The 16,430-nt window shown below is 46.1% G+C and overlaps 1 protein-coding gene across 1 annotated transcript in view; it reads left to right on the forward strand.

Annotated features, from left to right (window-relative positions):
- CCNB3 (cyclin B3) overlaps positions 1-16,430 on the forward strand; it is a 73,477-nt gene that overhangs the window by 35,482 nt on the left and 21,565 nt on the right. The window contains exons 4-7 of the mRNA XM_023760932.1: positions 3,010-3,140; positions 10,182-12,615; positions 13,455-13,550; positions 14,766-14,858. Coding sequence (XP_023616700.1) covers positions 3,010-3,140; positions 10,182-12,615; positions 13,455-13,550; positions 14,766-14,858 — 2,754 coding nt within the window. The remainder of the gene's footprint in view (positions 1-3,009; positions 3,141-10,181; positions 12,616-13,454; positions 13,551-14,765; positions 14,859-16,430) is intronic.

The raw sequence follows: 16,430 nt of genomic DNA on the forward strand, positions 1-16,430 counted from the left end.
ACCTCACCAGGGCCGTCTCGACCTCACTGGGCCTGTCCCGACTTCACCGGGGCTGTCTCGATCTCACCAGTGCCGTACCTCACCAAGGCCGTCTCGACCTCACTGGGGCTGTCCCGACTTCACCGGGGCTGTCTCGACCTCACCGGTGCCGTACTTCACCGGGGCCGTCCTGTCCTCACCAGGGCCGTCCCGACCTCACCAGGGCCGTCTCGACATCACCAGTGCCATCTCATCCTCCTGGGGCCGTTCCGGCCTCACTGGGGCTGTCCCGACTTCACCGGGGCTGTCTCGATCTCACCGGTGCTGTACCTCACCAGGACCGTCTCGACCTCACTGGGGCTGTCCCGACTTCACTAGGGCTGTCTCGACCTCACCGGTGCCGTACCTCACCGGGGCCGTCCTGTCCTCACCAGGGCCGTCCCGACCTCACCAGGGCCGTCTCGACCTCACCGGTGCCATCTCATCCTCCTGGGGCCGTTCCGGGCACACTGGGGGTGTATCGGCCTCACTGGCGCTGTCCCGACCTCAGCAGGGCCGTCATGACCTCACCGATGCCATCTCGACCTCACTGTGGCGTCCCTACCTCACCGGGGCCGTCCCAACCTCACTGGGGCCTTTCTAACCTCACTGGGGCCATTTCAGCTTCACCGGGGCCGTCCCAACCTCACCGGGGCCTCCTCGACCTCACCGGTGCCGTCTCATCCTGCTCAGGGCCATTCTGGTCTCACTGGGGCTATTCGGCCTCACCTGGCTGTCCCAACCTCCCCAGGGCCGTTTCAACCTCACTGGGGCCGTCTCGACCTCACCAGGGCCATTCTAGCCCCGAGTGCTGTCTCATCCTCACCAGGCTGTCCCACCTCAGCGGGGCATCCTGACTTCACCGGGGCCATTGCGGCTCACCGAGCCATCCAGACCTCACCAGGGTCGTTTCGGCCCAAACAGTAGCCGTTTCACCTCACCGTGCGTCTCGACCTCAGACGGGCCATTCGGCCCTGAGTTCCGTCTCAACCTCACCAGGGCCATTCTGACCTCACCGGGGCCGTTTCAGCCTCACCAAGTCTGTCCCTACCTCACCGGGGCTGTCCTGACCTCACTGGTGCCATTTCAAACTCACTGTGGCCGTCCCAACCTCACCGGGGCTGTCCTGACCTCACCGGGGCTGTCTCGATCTCTCCATGGGCATCCAGATCTCACCGGGGCTGTTTCGGCCTCACTGGGGCCATCCCGACCTCACTGTGGCTGTCCCGTCCTCACCGGGGCAACATGAAGTTTGGCACTCTGTCCCCTGCTGGGCGGCTCCCCACCAGATGAAATCTCCAGGTGTTCCTGGTGGCTGAACATCTGGCATGCCTGCTCAGACTTCGCCCTCCACCAAGTGCACAGACTGCCCGTCTGCCATCCCTCAGTGTCCCACGTGAGACTGGAACTGGTGGACTTGCTTTTTTGCCTGATGGTACAGCAGTTCCACATCGCCAGCCCAGCCAGGCCCAGCCTCTCCTGAACCCGACTCCTCTCCCCGAGCACGTCCCTCCCGGATGCGAGGAGCTGAAATCTGCAGCCTGCTGGGTTGGGCTCTGTACTTGGTGCCTCTGCACATCCTAATCAGTCTCAATGCTCTTCTTTCTATGCGAGGAGTTGAAATCTGCAGTTTGTTGGGTTGGGCTCTGTACTTGGTGTCTCTGCACATCCTACTCAGTCTCAATGCTCTTCTTTCTTTCCTTCCAGTTGTAGAGCTTCCACTGGGCCAGCTTTCCCATGGTTCCGTGTGATAGCTGTTTATCCTATGGTTGGTAGTCTTGATGTTGTTGTGGGAGGCAACACGCACAGGTCTGTACCTTACGCCGCCATCGTGTTTCTCCTGGGTCTGCTTCTTGAGTGTGTCTTCCATGGGTGCGATGAGTTGAAGTCTGCAATTTGTTGGGTTAGGCTGCCAAAGCGCAGGCGTTTCCTCTTGTGCCTCTGGCACAGCTTGGATGGGGATGTAAATTGAGTAGGGCGGGGTCTCAGGGAGTCGCCAGGACGGAGCAAATAGCAATGGTGGCGTCTCCGTGGCTTCTCGCCTCTCTGGGACTCTGGGACTTCACATCCCCCAGTGCTGAGGAGCAGCTGTGCACCAGAGCCTCCCTTGCTTTCCGATCGCTGCAAGGCCGTGCCGCCTCTCCCTGTGGGGTCTGGGGCCTCAGAGACCCGCCCCGAGCAAGCCCAGAGGATTCAAGAGTTCATAACCCCTTCCGATTGAAAAAAAAAAAAAAACGCTCATCCAGTTGCAGCCCACCTGGCGCGCGCCTCTGTAGCTCCTACTCAGTCTCACTGCGCTTTTTTCTTTCCTTCCAGTTGTAGAACTTCCACTGGGCCAACTTCCCCATGGTTCTGAATGGTGGTTGTTTGTCTTATAGTTGGTAGTTTCAATGATGTTGTGGGAGGCAGCATGCACAGGTCTACACCCTATGCCGCCATCTTGGTTCCTCCAGAGTTCCATATTTAATATTCCTTCAATGAAATGGAATAAATGTATCATAGGTAGTGTGTTAGAGCTCAACCCTGAAAACCTAGTTGACCTTAGTATACCCAGGCAGCAAAGCCAGTTATATTGCCTCCCCCCACCTCTGAACATCTTCTGGGATGAAAGTGGAATGTGATATTAGCAAAACATCTTGTGGAGAATTTGCCAGCCAGTATGCCTAACATGGAGATAAGAACTACTTTCTGTATTTCTTAGAATCATTTAAATAAATGAGGCATATGGCCTGCTGGCCGTGAGTTTGACATGCTTGACTTAGGACTGCTATTTAGCTAATAATTACCAGTTGTACTGTTCTGCTAACTTTCACTGTGATTAGCCCACACCACTACTGTACTGGTTGTGAGATATTTTGATTATTCCTTGAACACTCAAACAAAGTGTCTAGGGTGGGGATGTGGGTCAGGACTTTCCTATATGAGCCACCTATTGGGTAATTTATTGTTCTCTCAATTTTTTTGCTGCCTTTTCTCCCCTATTTTTTGTAGGCTTCTCAGAGTCCACCTGCCCAACCCAAGAAGGAAGCCAATAAGGAGGTTGTTAAAGACATTTCCAAGAAGATAAACAAGAACACACCTGCTCTGGAGTTGGCCAGAAACAATGAGATAAATATAAAAAAGTAAGAGGTGACACAGATGGCATTGTTTTAGATGGTAAAGGAGAGTGTGTGACATCCTTTTGACTTCCTTTTGTCCTCATTGAAAACATGTTTAATAAGCCATATTGGTGATTACTACATTAACTTTGGTTGCTGAGGTGGACTCAGCTGTGGTTGCTAAAATGTTACAGGCTTCTTTTCTCCCTCTCTTTTTCCATGGGGTGTTTGCATATTGAAAAAGCTGTTGTCATTGGGGAATTTGCCCAAAGATCTTGTGCTCACCTTTTCTATCTTTTAGTAATTCAGTCCCTGTTTGAACTATCTGCACTTGAGAGTTTGGGGGGCAACTTAAATTTTTAGAGGATTCTTAGCAGCTGTTTGATAGCTTGCTAGTCCACTTATTCATTAGGAGCTTTAGGGGATGTTTGTCCCTTGTTATTGGAGAGAGATTACTGTCTCCCTAGGCCAAAAACATGTGTTTTCCAGCTGTTACAGGGAACTATTCATAGGTTCTGCAAATATGGTAGGTTTAAGTATTCCCATCTAGGATTAGAGAAAGGATTTACCCTGAGGAAAATTTTATTGGAAGAGGAGTTAGAGAGTGGAGTGAGACGTTTCTATATCTTCTCCTCATTTTAGTGGGAATTACTTCATCAGGGAAGAATAGAATAGGTTAGATAGATATCTATAATGGGGCTAAGCATGGGTTCCAAATGGTAAGGGGGGAAAGTTGGGGAAATTAAGAAAATTAACATGCCAGGTCCACAGGACACTTTGTCAATTACCCAACTCAAAGCAATCAAACCAGAAGATTAGTAGTTAGCCCTACTTGATTTATTTTTTTAAAATGTATTGTTATTGATTTCAGAGAAGAAGGGAGATAGATAGATAAAAACATCAATGATGACAGAGAATCATTGATTGGCTGCCTCCTGCACACCCCCTACTGGGGATCCAGCCCAAAACTCAGGTTTGTGACCTAACTAGGAATTGATCCATGACCTCCTGGTTCATAGATCTATGCTCAGGCCCAAAGAAACCCTGTGCCTTTAGCTATCATATCTCAATTCTGCCATCCTTCTGAGCTCTAAGCAACTACTAATCTATTTTCCATCTCTATAGATTTGCCTATTCTAGACATTTCATATAAATGGAATTATGTAATTTGTGGTCTTATGTGTCTAGCTTCTTTCATGTAGCATAATGTTTTCAAGGTTCAGCCATGTTGTAGCAGGTATGAGTACTTCATTCCTTTTTTATTGCCAAATATTCCATCCTATGGATGCATATACCATATTTTGTTTATCCTTTCATCAGTTGGTGGATATTTGGGTTGTTTACACCTTTTGGTTATTCTGAATAGTGCTCGTATGAACATTCACATACCAGTTTTTGTTTGAACACTTATTTTCAACTAGAGGCCCAGTGCATGGATTCGTGCTTGGGGGGGGGGGGGCAGAAGTCCCTCAACCTGGCCTGCTCCCTCTTGCAATCTGGGACCCCTCAGGGGATGTCTGACTGCTGGTTTAGCCTGATCCTCGCAGGCCAGGCCAGGCCAGGCAGTCAGACATCCCCTGAGAGATGTAGCAGTGCACCAAGCAGCAGGTGGCCAGGGAGGAGCCTGCCTGAGCCAGCACCACGCTGCTCATGCTCATCCCAGCTCACTGCGCCTGCCACTAATGCTCGGTAGCACTGCCACGGTGTTAGGAGAGGCTCCTGTCGTGGTAGCTGTGCTCGCCAGCCATGACTCTGGCTTCTGGCGGAGTGGCGCTCCCCCTGTGGGAGTGCACTGACCACCAGGGGGCAGCTCCTGTGTTGAGCATCTGCCCCCTGGTGGTCAGTGTGCGTCATAGCAACTGGTCGACCTTTTGTTCTGATTGTTCATTTGTAACAGTCACTTAGGCTTTTATATATATACTAGAGGCCCAGTGCACAAAAATTTGTGCACTGGCGGCAGGGGGGGGGGTGTCCCTCAGCCCCACTTGTGCCCTCTCACAGTCTGGGACCCCTCAGGAGATAACGACCTGCTGGCTTAGACCCGCTCCCAGGTGGCAGAGGGCAGGACCAATCCCTAGGTGTAGCCCCTGGTCGGGCTCAGAGCAGGGCCGATTGGGGGGTTGGGGTGCCGCCCCCTATCACACTCAAGGCAGGGTCAATGGGGAGGTTGCGGCGCCACCCCCTGTCATGCACAGAGCATGGGCCGATCAGGGGGTTGGGGCGCTGCCCCCTGTCACGCACAGAGCAGGGCCCATCAGGGGGGTTGGGAGCTCCCCCGTCACGCATAGAGTAGGGCTGATAGGGAGTCGGGGCACACCCCCTGTCACAGAGCAGGGCCCATCAGGGGTTGGGGTGCCGCCCCCTGTCACACTCAAGGCAGGGTCAATGGAGAGGTTGCCGCGCCACCCCCTGTCATGCACAGAGCATGGGCCGATCAGGGGCTTTGGGCTCTGCCCCCTGTCACGCTGCTCCAGGGGCCAGGAGGCCTCGCGGCTCCGCTGATCCTAGTGCTGGGAGGCCTCGTGGCTCCGCTGATTCCAGTGCTGGGAGGCCTTGTGGCTCTGCTTGACACAGGGGCAGTGAGGCCTCGCTGCTCCGCTGATCCCGGTGCTGGGAGGCCTTGCTGTTCCACTGATCCCGGTGCTGGGAGGGTCTACTGATCCCGGTGCCAGGAGGCCTCATGGCTCCACTGATCCCGGGTTCGGGAGGCCTCGCTGCTCCGCTGATCCTGGTGCTGGGAGGTATATTACCCTTTTACTATATAGGATAGAGGCCTGGTGCACGGGTGGGGGCCGGCTGGTTTGCCCTGAAGGGTGTTCCGGATCAGGGTGGAGGTCCCGCTTGGGTGCCTGGCCAGCCTGGGTGAGGGGATGATGGCTGTTTGCAGCTGGTCACACCCCCTTCAGGGTGGGGGTCCCCACTGGGGTGCCTGGCCAGTCTGGGTGAGGGGCTGAGGGCCGTTTTCAGGCTGGCGGGCAACTGAAGCTCCCAACCTGTCCTTTTTTTCTTTTTTCTTTTATTCTGTGATTTATTTACCTTCTATGGCTGTCACTGGAACTGAAAGCCAGCTTTCTCTCTGAGGCTCGGCTCCAGCTCTGAGACCTCGGCTGCTGAAAGCAGGTATCTGGTTTGTTTGGGTTCTATAATCGAAATACTGTTTCAACTCCAGCTCTGAGATCCTGGCTGACTGAAAGCAGGTTTCTGGGGTTTTGTTTAGCTTCTATATTTGTAACAGTGTTTCTTAAACTGCAAGCTCAGAGCCCAGCAGCTGCAGGTGGGGAATGTTGGCTTCCTCCGTCACTGAAGCAAGCAAGCCTCCTGTTTGCTTCAAGCTGCCTGGCTGCTGGCCACCATCTTGGCTGGCAGTTAATTTGCATATCGCCCTGATTAGCCAATGGGAAGGGTAGCAAAGTTATGGCTAATTACCATGTTTCTCTATTATTATATAGGACTAGAGGCCCAGTGCACAAAAATTTGTGCACTTGGGGGGGTCCCTCAGCCTGGCCTGTGCCCTCTCACAGTCTGGGACCCCTTGGGGAATGTCCACCTGCTGGGATCCCCAGGGGATCAGGCCTAAGCTGGCAGTCAGACATTCCTCTGGCAGCCCTGAAGCCCTTGGGGGATGTCCACTTGCCAGCGGGGAGCAGGCCTAAGCTGCAGTCGGACATCCTTAGCACTGCTGAGGAGGCGGGAGAGGCTCCTGCCACCACCACTGTGCTGGCAGCCATCAGCCTCACCTGTGGCTGAGCAGAACTCCCCCTGCATTAAGTGTCTGCCCCCTGGTGGTCAGTGTGTGTCAGTGACCAGTCATTCCCAGTCGTTCTGCTGTTAGGGTCAATTTGCATGTTACCCTTTTATTATATAGGATAGAGGCCTGGTGCATGGGTGGGGGCTGGCTGGTTTGCCCTGAAGGGTGTCCTGGATCAGGGTGGGGGTCCCGCTGGGGTGCCTGGCCAGCCTGGGTGAGGGGCTGAGGGCCATTTACAGGCTGGCCATGCCCCCCGACGACCCAAGTTCCCAGCCTCTCCTTTTTTTCTTTCTTTTTTTTTCAGCGCCTCCTTGAGCAGTGGCCAGGGTGGGCTGGACACAAGTATCTGGGATTTATTTATCTTCTATAATTGAAACTTTGTAGCCTTGAGCAGAGCCCAGGGCCGGTCAGAGCAGGAGAAAAGCTTGGCTTCCTCCATTGCCTGGGACAACTCAAGCCTCTTGCTTGCTCCAGCTCCGTGGCTGCCACCATCTTAGTTGGGTTAATTTGCATACTCGCTCCTGATTGACTGGTGGGCATGGCTTGTAGGTGTAGCAGAGTGGCAGAGTGATGGTTAATTTGCATCTTTCTCTTTTATTAGTGTAGATAGACTAGAGGCCCAGTGCACGAATTCGTGCACCAGTGGGGTCCCTCAGCCTGGCCTGTGGGATCAGGCTGAAACTGTATCTCCAACATCCCCCAAGGGATTGATGATTGCGAGAGGGTGCAGGCCAGGCTGAGGGACCCCACTGGTGGATGATCAGGGCCGGGGAGGGATGGGACACAGAAGGTTGGCCAGTTGGGGAGGGACCACAGGAGGGCCCCAGGCTGTGTCTGGCCCATCTCGCTCAGTACCGATCAGCTGGACCCCTGCAGCAAGCTAACCTATTGGTCAGAGTGTCTGTCCCCTGGTTATCAGTGCATGTCATAGCGAGTGGTTGAGCAGCCTTAGCATATCATTAGCATATTATGCTTTGATTGAACAGACGACTGAATGACCAGACACTTAGCATATTAGGCTTTTATTATATAGGATCCTTTTGTGTATATTCCTAGGAATATAATTGCTAGGTCAAATGGCAATTCTATGTTGGACTCTTTGAGGAACTGCGAAACTGTATTCTACAGTGGTTGCACTATTTTACAATCCTACAAGCAATATATGAGGGTTTCTAATTCTCCATATCCCTGTTAACCCTTGCTATCTTCTTTCTTTAAAAAAATTATGGCCATCCTAGTGAGTGTGAAGTAGTATCTCCTTCTTTAGATTGCATTTCTCTGACATTCAACATCTTTCATATGCTTAGTGGCCACTTGCATATCTTCTTTGGAAGAATATCTAGTCAGATCCTTTATCCCCATTTTATAATTTAGTCATTGAGCTTTTCATTATTGAATTTGTAAGAGTTCTTTGCATACTCTAAGCCTCTGATCAGATAAATGATTTGGAAATATTTTTATCCATTCTGTGGGTTGTATTTTCACTTTCCTGTTGGTGTCCTTTGATACACAAACATTTTTAATTTTGAGGAATTCAATTTATATTTTTCTTTTGTTGCTTATGCTTTTGGTGTCATATTTAAAAAGAAACCAGTGCCAAATCCAAGGTTATAAAGATTTATGTCTTTAAATTTTTATTTTTAAAAAAATTTATTGAATTTTTTTGTTTCACGTGTACAATTCTATAATACATCATTTATATATTGTACTGTTTGTTCACCACCCCAAGTCAATTCTCCTTCCATCACTATTTATCCCCCTTTACCCTCTTCTACCTCCCCCACCCCCCTTTTTCTCTGGTTATCACCATACTATGTCCATGACCTTTTTTTTTCTTTGCTTATTTTTATGATTTTCTTTTAAGAGTTTTAAAGTTTTAGCTCTTAGCTTAGGTTTTTTTAGTTAATTTTTGTTGGTGGTGTATGTTAGGGGTCTAAATTAATTGTTTTGCATGTAGATATCTACTTGTTCTAGTACCTTTTTCTTAAATAGACTAATCTTTCTCCACTTAATTGTCTTGACAACCATGTCAAAAATTGATTGTTAAGTGTTTATTTCTGAACTCTTAATTTTATTCCATTGATCTACATATCTGTAGTTATATCAGTACCACAACTATCTTGGTTATTGTTGCTCTGTAAGGCATTTTGAAATTGCCTCCAACTTTGTTCCTTTTTTCAGGATTGTTTTGGCTATTCTGGGTTCCTTGAAATTCCATATAAATTTTAGAATCAGCTTGTCAATTTCTACTAATACAGCTGGCACTTCTTTTTTAAAAATAATTCATTGTTTTTTGGTATTATATTCATAGAGTTAGTTGTATAGCCATCACATCACCACTATCCAATTTTAGAACTTTTCCAATACTCTGTACCCCCCCCCAAAAGAAACTCGTACCCATTAGCAATCCCTTCCCTTTTCAGTCTTCCTTTCTACCTTTCCCTTCCCAGACCCCACCCCTTCTCAGCCCCAGTCAACCACCAATCTACTTTCTGTTATGAATATCCTCTATGGATATGTCTATTCTTGGTGTTTCAGATAAATGGAATCATATGATACATAGTCTCTTGGAGGTACTTATTCTTGTGCAGATTGATGATTGTATTTGTTTTTAATCCTCTCTCTTATTCTGATTTCTAGTCATCCAATGATTTAGTTACACCAGGTTACTCACTCTGATTGGACATGAACTCCTATACAAAACAAAGCTTTGCATCTGACACGTGCGAACAATGCTTATTTTGGTCTTTTCATGTCCACTGAGAAAATACCTTGTGAATAGTCTAGAGTAAAGGGACTATGGTTAGATACCACCAACGTTAAGTGCCCAGCTTTTACTTATAAGCCTTCTTGAGCCTCTTATACACTTCTCTCTTAAAATCCTCTCTCATAAGCTTTCAAAAATATTAATTTCAACCTGAATTTTACCAGATGCCTAGTTCTGATATATAAAGACAAATAATTGCAGCTAGTGAGGGAGACTGATATGTAAGCAGATAACTCATAAAATGTGGTAAGTATTATAATGAAAGCCTTTACATATAAATAAAGGTAATAAATCATATATTCTAAAAGTATAGCATGGATTTCATGAGAAATTTTTCAGAAAAGTTAGGGGATGTAGGTCATAGAAACTATAAACTGTGCTATTTAGTTAATTCACTATGGTACGCATTGATTTTTACACTCTAATCTGTCTCCTGGAGTTGAAGGCCTTTTCACTTTCATACCTTTAGTACATTTGGCAACAAAATGAGATGGTAGGTGAAGATTCTAGGAACTACATTCTTCTTACCCAGATATTGTTTTCTTTACAGATATGAATTGGAACCCTCATCATCAGCAGTTACCACCACGGTACTAAACTTTGTGGAGAAACCACTCACTGTGAATATATCTACCATCTCTAAAGCACCCACTACTGAGGAGGCATCTCTTTTTAAAAAGTCATTAGTTTTAAAAGAGAAACCCACTACTAGGGACACAACCCGTATCAAGAGGTCATTATCTTTAAAGAAGGACATAAATTGGAATAAGACATTTGAATCTGTGGAGCCACTATCCTTTCTGGGGGAGACTGAGAGTGATTTTGAGTTTGTTTCAGAGCCAGTGACTTTTGGGAATAAGCATGAAACTGGGGAGGCAACTTTCGCTAAGAGGACATTATCCTCCACGAAGTTGTATATAAGTCAAGAGAAGCAATTCTGCTGTGTGAGGGAATTGACCTCGCTGGACAATAACATTGAAAAGGATTCTTTTGTGGAGCCAATGAACTTTAGGAAGAAACCTAAAACTGAGGAGTCTACCACCACTGAGAGGCTGTTAACTTTAAATAAGTGTACCATGCAGGAGAAGGTGTCTTATAAGAGGAAGCCACTAATATTGCAGAAGGCCACCTCCAGAGAGAAGTTGCTCAATGAGGAACCATTTCCTTTTGAGAATAAGTCTACCACTAAGCAGTTTGGCTGTGTGAAGAAAATGACCTCACTGGATAATAACATTACAAAGGATTCTTTTACAGAGCCAATGGACTTTAGGAAGAAACCTAAAACTGAGGAGTCTATCAGCACCGAGAGGCTATCAACTTTAAATAAGTGTACCACTCAGGAGAAGGTGTCTTATAAGAGGAAGCCACTAATATTGCAGAAGGCCACCTCCAGAGAGAAGTTGCTCAATGAGGAATCATTTCCTTTTGAGAATAAGTCTACCACTAAGCAGTTCTGCTGTGTGAAGGAAATGACCTCGCTAGACAATAACATTGCAAAGGATTCTTTTACAGAGCCAATGGACTTTAGGAAGAAACCTAAAACTGAGGAGTCTACCAGCACCGAGAGGCTATCAACTTTAAATAAGTGTACCACTCAGGAGAAGGTGTCTTATAAGAGAAAGCCACTAATATTGCAGAAGGCCACCTCCAGAGAGAAGTTTCTCCATAAGGAACCATTTCCTTTTGAGAATAAGTCTACCACTAAGGAGTTCCTTTTCCAAGAGCCACTTCTGTTGCAAGAGAAGCATAGCGCTGAGGGGGACATGTCTGTCTTAAAGAAGCCCTTGGCCTTGCAAAAGAATCCAACTGAGGAGGAGTCACTTTTAAAGGAGCCTTTGGTTTTTAAGAAGAAGCGTACCATTGAGAAGGCGACCCCCAATGAGGTGGTAGTGTTTGCAAAGAGACGTACCACTGAAGATAAGCTATCCTGCTTGAAGAAGCCACTAGTATTGCAGACCATTTCTGAAGAGAAGTCACTCATTAAGGAGCCATTGTTCTTTAAAAAGAAGCCTACCATTGAGGAGGAGTTTCTCTTCAAGGAATCATCTGTGTTGCCAGAGAAGCACACCACTCAGGGGAAGGTAGCCCTCTTGAAGAAGCCTCGGGCATTGCAGGAGAATATTCACAGTAAAGATGAATTTCTTATGGAGCCAGTTTCCTTTAGGAAGAAACATACCACAAATAAGGCAATCTCCAGCAAGGAGCCATTATCTTTAAATAAGAAAAAGTACACCACTCAAATAATGATGTCCATCTGCCAAGAAGTATTGGACTTGCAGAATATGATTGGCAAAGATAAGGATTTCTTTGTTATGAAGCCAGGGCCATTTAGGAAGAAGTCTTCAACTGAGGAGGCAATTGACAAGACGCTGTTATCTTTAAAGAAGAAGCATATCACTGATACCAAAGAGGACTCCTTGAAGAAGCTGTTGATTTTTCAGGAGAAAAGCACCACTGAAGAGGATTTCCTTTTGAAGAAACCATTGATTCGGAAGAAGAAGCTCTCCACTGAGGCAATAATAAGCACAGAGAGTCAATTATCTTTAAAGGAGAAGTCCACTGCTCAAGGGGAGGTGTTCCTCTTGAAGAAGCAATTGTCCTTGCAGCAGAAGCCCAGCATTGAGAAGGATCCCCTCATCATTGAAGAATTAACTTTTCAGGGGAAGCCTACCATCAATGACTCATTCAATTTAAAGATGCTGAATAAGAAATCTACCGCTAGGAAGAAGTTGTCCTTTGAGGAGCCATTAACCTTGCAAGATAATCCCACCCAAAAGGAAGACACTTTTCTTAAAGATTTATCAACACTCCAAGTTAATAACAGCTCACATGTGTTCAACTCTCCCCCTGAATCCCAAACAGGCATGTCCAACTTTGGCAACATGACTAGTTTGAGCAAGTATAAAACCAAAAGGAAGTACAGTGCTCATAAATCCAGTTCCAAAAAACGTTTCTCCTATTGGCGCCATGTATCAAAGATAAAGGTATTCTGCTCTCTTCTTACATTAGATTAAATGTTCTTTGTTGTCCTGGAGGTAGCTGCTAGCAAAGAGATTTTTTTTTCTTAAACAGAAACTGAGCTATATATTATAAGCTATAGTAAATCAAGTTGGCCTTGTAGAACCTCTTGACTTTCTAATTGGCATAGTGATTCACCTAAGCAATTAGAGAGTGTTTATTCTAGGAATACCCACAAGAGCCTGTAATACTGTATATAAATATATATAGGCTTTGCAGTAGTATTTACTTCTTGGGAAATTGCCTTTCTTAGTAATTGCAATCTGAATTCAAGTGGGCTTCAGTCAAAGATGGGTAAAGTTCACGGAGGCATCTCCTAAGGAAGATGCTCTTTAAGTTGTAAATTGAAAGGGTAAAGGGATGAGATTTGGCAAATAGAAAGAGAAATAGCCCTCTTGTAGGCAAAACAACTTGAATAAAGGTGTAGAATGGTGGAAAAGGCTACCAAGAATATGATTTGGGCCAGATTAAAGCTTTGGGACAAGGAACCTAAGAAGACAGATGACATAAGACGAAATAGTAAAATAACGGTGTTGTTGAAGAATCTTGAGCTTACCTGTAAAAATGGTGCCAGATTCCTAGGGTAGAGCAGACATGTACAAGGAGGACTAAGCATATCTTGGTCACTCAGCAGCATGAGGATTGCAGGGTGCAAGGGTGCTCTGTTATGGTCCAGGATGTATGAAGCTTGAAGAACCTCAGTAGAAGATGACAGTGGAAAGAAAGAAGTCATTGTTTATGTGCATATGCTAAGCCTTCCTTGGAATCTTTCTCCTAATATGACTTTTTGGTGATTTCCAATCAGATAACAATACTGGAGATGACTGATGGGAGCCATTATGATCCATTTTTCAACTTAGCATACTCCAAGGAGATCTTCAACTACATGAAGGCGAGAGAGGTATGTAGATGGCTGGTGGGGTGATAAGAATGATTTTTAGTTCTCATTTCCTCATCACTTCATCCTTCAAATATGAGTTGAAAGGGGGGCAACGACTGACATCTACTGGTAGCTTACTATGAGTTAAACGTTGTGCTAAGGAATTTATAGACATTATTTTGTTTAATTCTCCCATTAATTTCATGATGGTAGGTACTATTATCTCCTTTTTATAGATGGGGGAAACTGTCCATAGTCACACAACTAGTATGTGGTAGAGTTGGGATATGAAATAAAGTATTATTACCTAGGGGAACATAAGCCTACACCTCTAATTGCTGAGGAGACAGTCTCAGACACAAAAATGGTCAAGTAGTCTCCTCTGAGTAGCTGCTATTAGAGATCTTTTCCTTTCTCTATGCAAGTTTCTGGCATCATATATAAAATCACACCCTTTGTTCTACCTCTCCAACCTGGTGAAATTTTCTTCCTCCTTTGAAATCTGCCAGTCTCTTTTACTACTAATATTCATCAATTTCAAGTTTTTTCCCCTGTCTCTTTCAACAGAACAGATGGGACCAAGATTATGTGCCAACTAGAATTTTAGCAGGCCGTGCATGAGAGGGAGAATGAATAACTCTAATTTTCACTAGAGACATAGCTTTTGATTAGCTGACTCTAGAGCCTACATTTTTTTCTAGTACACCTTAGAGGAAGTAAGAGAAAACTTTGCTATGCCAAAAGTGTGGGCCTTAGCTTAGCACTATAGGTTTCACTTGGGATTTTGTTAGAAATGCAAAAACCTAGACCCACCCCAGACCTTCTAAATAGAATGTGAATTTTAAAGATCCTCAAGTGGTATATATGCATGTTAAAGTTTGAGAAGCATTGCTCTACATAGAATGGTATTGTGCTTTTAGGTTGAATTTCAAAAAGGAGGCAGAACCTTTTTGATATTCATCTAATCATAGATATGTTTCTGCCTGTCTTCCCCCTGGATTCCTCAGTATCCACTGTGACACTTGAATATCATGTGTGTCCCTTTTTCAAAGAACTGGGAAAGTATACTTTGATCTGCCTTTATCAGATACCAGCTGAAAATGAGTTAAATAGTGAAGAAGTTAATTATGTTAAGTTATATTTTTTCTGAGATATTAGTTGCAAATATTTTTTCCTCAGATACAATTTTTGAACTATAAGAATAGTTTATTAACATTTCTTTCTTATTGCCACCAGGAAAAGTTCAGACTTAAAAATTACATGAGAAGTCAGACTGAGATCAACAGTGACATGAGGGCCTCTCTTGTGAACTGGTTGGTGAAAATACAGGTGAGCCTGGCAACTCCTGCTTTAAGGAACTGCTATTCTGTTTATCAATTATTCATTTAGCAATGTCAGGTTCCAGACATGGTAAAAATGTACTGGGTCTACAGAGCTGAATAAGCCATGGTTCCTGCCTTTGGAAAGCTTATGATATACTAGAGGCCCAGTGCACGAAATTTGTGCACTTGGGGCGGGGGTGGGGGGGAGCTCTCTCAGCCCAGCCTTCGCCCTCTTGCAGTCCAGGAGCCCTCAGGGGAGCAGGTCTAAGCTGTCAGTTGGACATCCTTAGCGCTGCCATGGCAGTGGGAGAGGCTCCCACCACCGCTGCTGCGCTCCTCAGCTGTGAGCCTGGCTTCTGGCTGAGCGGCACTCCCCCTGTGGGAGTGCACTGATCACCAGGGGGCAGTTCCTGCGTTGAGTGTCTGCCCTCTGGTGGTCAGCGCACATCATAGCGACCAGTTGTTCTGCCATTTGCTCAATTTGCATATTAGCCTTTTATTATATTAGTTGGGTCAAGGTAAGACATGCACACAAATAAGTACATACATAGTAGAATATACCAAGTACTATAAGAACTTTATAAATTAGATACTGGAGAAACAAATGGAAGAAGAGATTATTTATTAAAAAAAAGAAACTGATGATATGGTAGTTTAATTCTTCTTAAAAATCTTGTAAAAGTATATCTAGTGATTTTGATAGGGGTCAGTGGCAAAGTCCTTCAAGTTTGGGTAGGATGGATAATAGGAAGGACAGTGTAGCACCAAACGTGGCGGGTAGCTGTTTGTCCAGAGTTGGTTGGTAAGGGAATACTACAATGAATATTTAATTATCACTTTACACTAAGGAAAGATAGCCTAGAATAGTACCTGGCACATAGAAGGGTGTCAATAAATATTTGTTGAATGAATGGAATTGAATGGATTGCTATGGAGTTTGCACAGAAATATAAGGCATAGTCTATGTCTAGCAGAGTGTTCCTGTATAATTACGGAGAAAAGTTAATATAGTTTAACTAGAGGCCCGGTGCACGAAATTCGTGCACTGGGGATGGGTGGGGGGGTCCCTTAGCCCAGCATGTGCCCTCTTGCAGTCCGGGACCCCTCCCTTGTTACTGCCCACCTGCTTGCTGCTTCCTACCGCTTGGCTTGCTGCTCCTTAGTGCTGCCCTGAAGGCCTTGGGTCTGCTGGGTGCCGGGCCTGCGGGTTTGTGTCTCTGATACCCCCAGCAGCCCCAGCACCAAGGTGGCGGACCTTGGGGCTGCTCGGTACAGGCCCCCCGTTGGCGTGTTTGTGTCTTTTATCAGGCCCCCAGCAGCCCCAGCAGCCCCAGCACCACCTAAATAACTTAAGGGAAACTTTATTTAGTCTTCTTTTAAAAGCAATCTAGTTTAAGAATGAGTTGCAGTTAAGACAGAACAAAGAACATGGTACCCAAGAGTGAGATAGACTGACAGAGGAGAGGCTGGGCACTGGTCAGGGGCTTACATGCCAACTGTTCTCCACCTGGGAAATGATGTAAAATCGGTTTCTTTAGTTTTCTGCTTAATGGTCTTCTCCAGCACTGAGGTCAGGGGA

This window comes from Myotis lucifugus, unplaced genomic scaffold, assembly GCF_000147115.1.
Source record: "Myotis lucifugus unplaced genomic scaffold, Myoluc2.0 scaffold_196, whole genome shotgun sequence".
Classification (NCBI taxonomy): Eukaryota; Metazoa; Chordata; class Mammalia; order Chiroptera; family Vespertilionidae; genus Myotis; species Myotis lucifugus.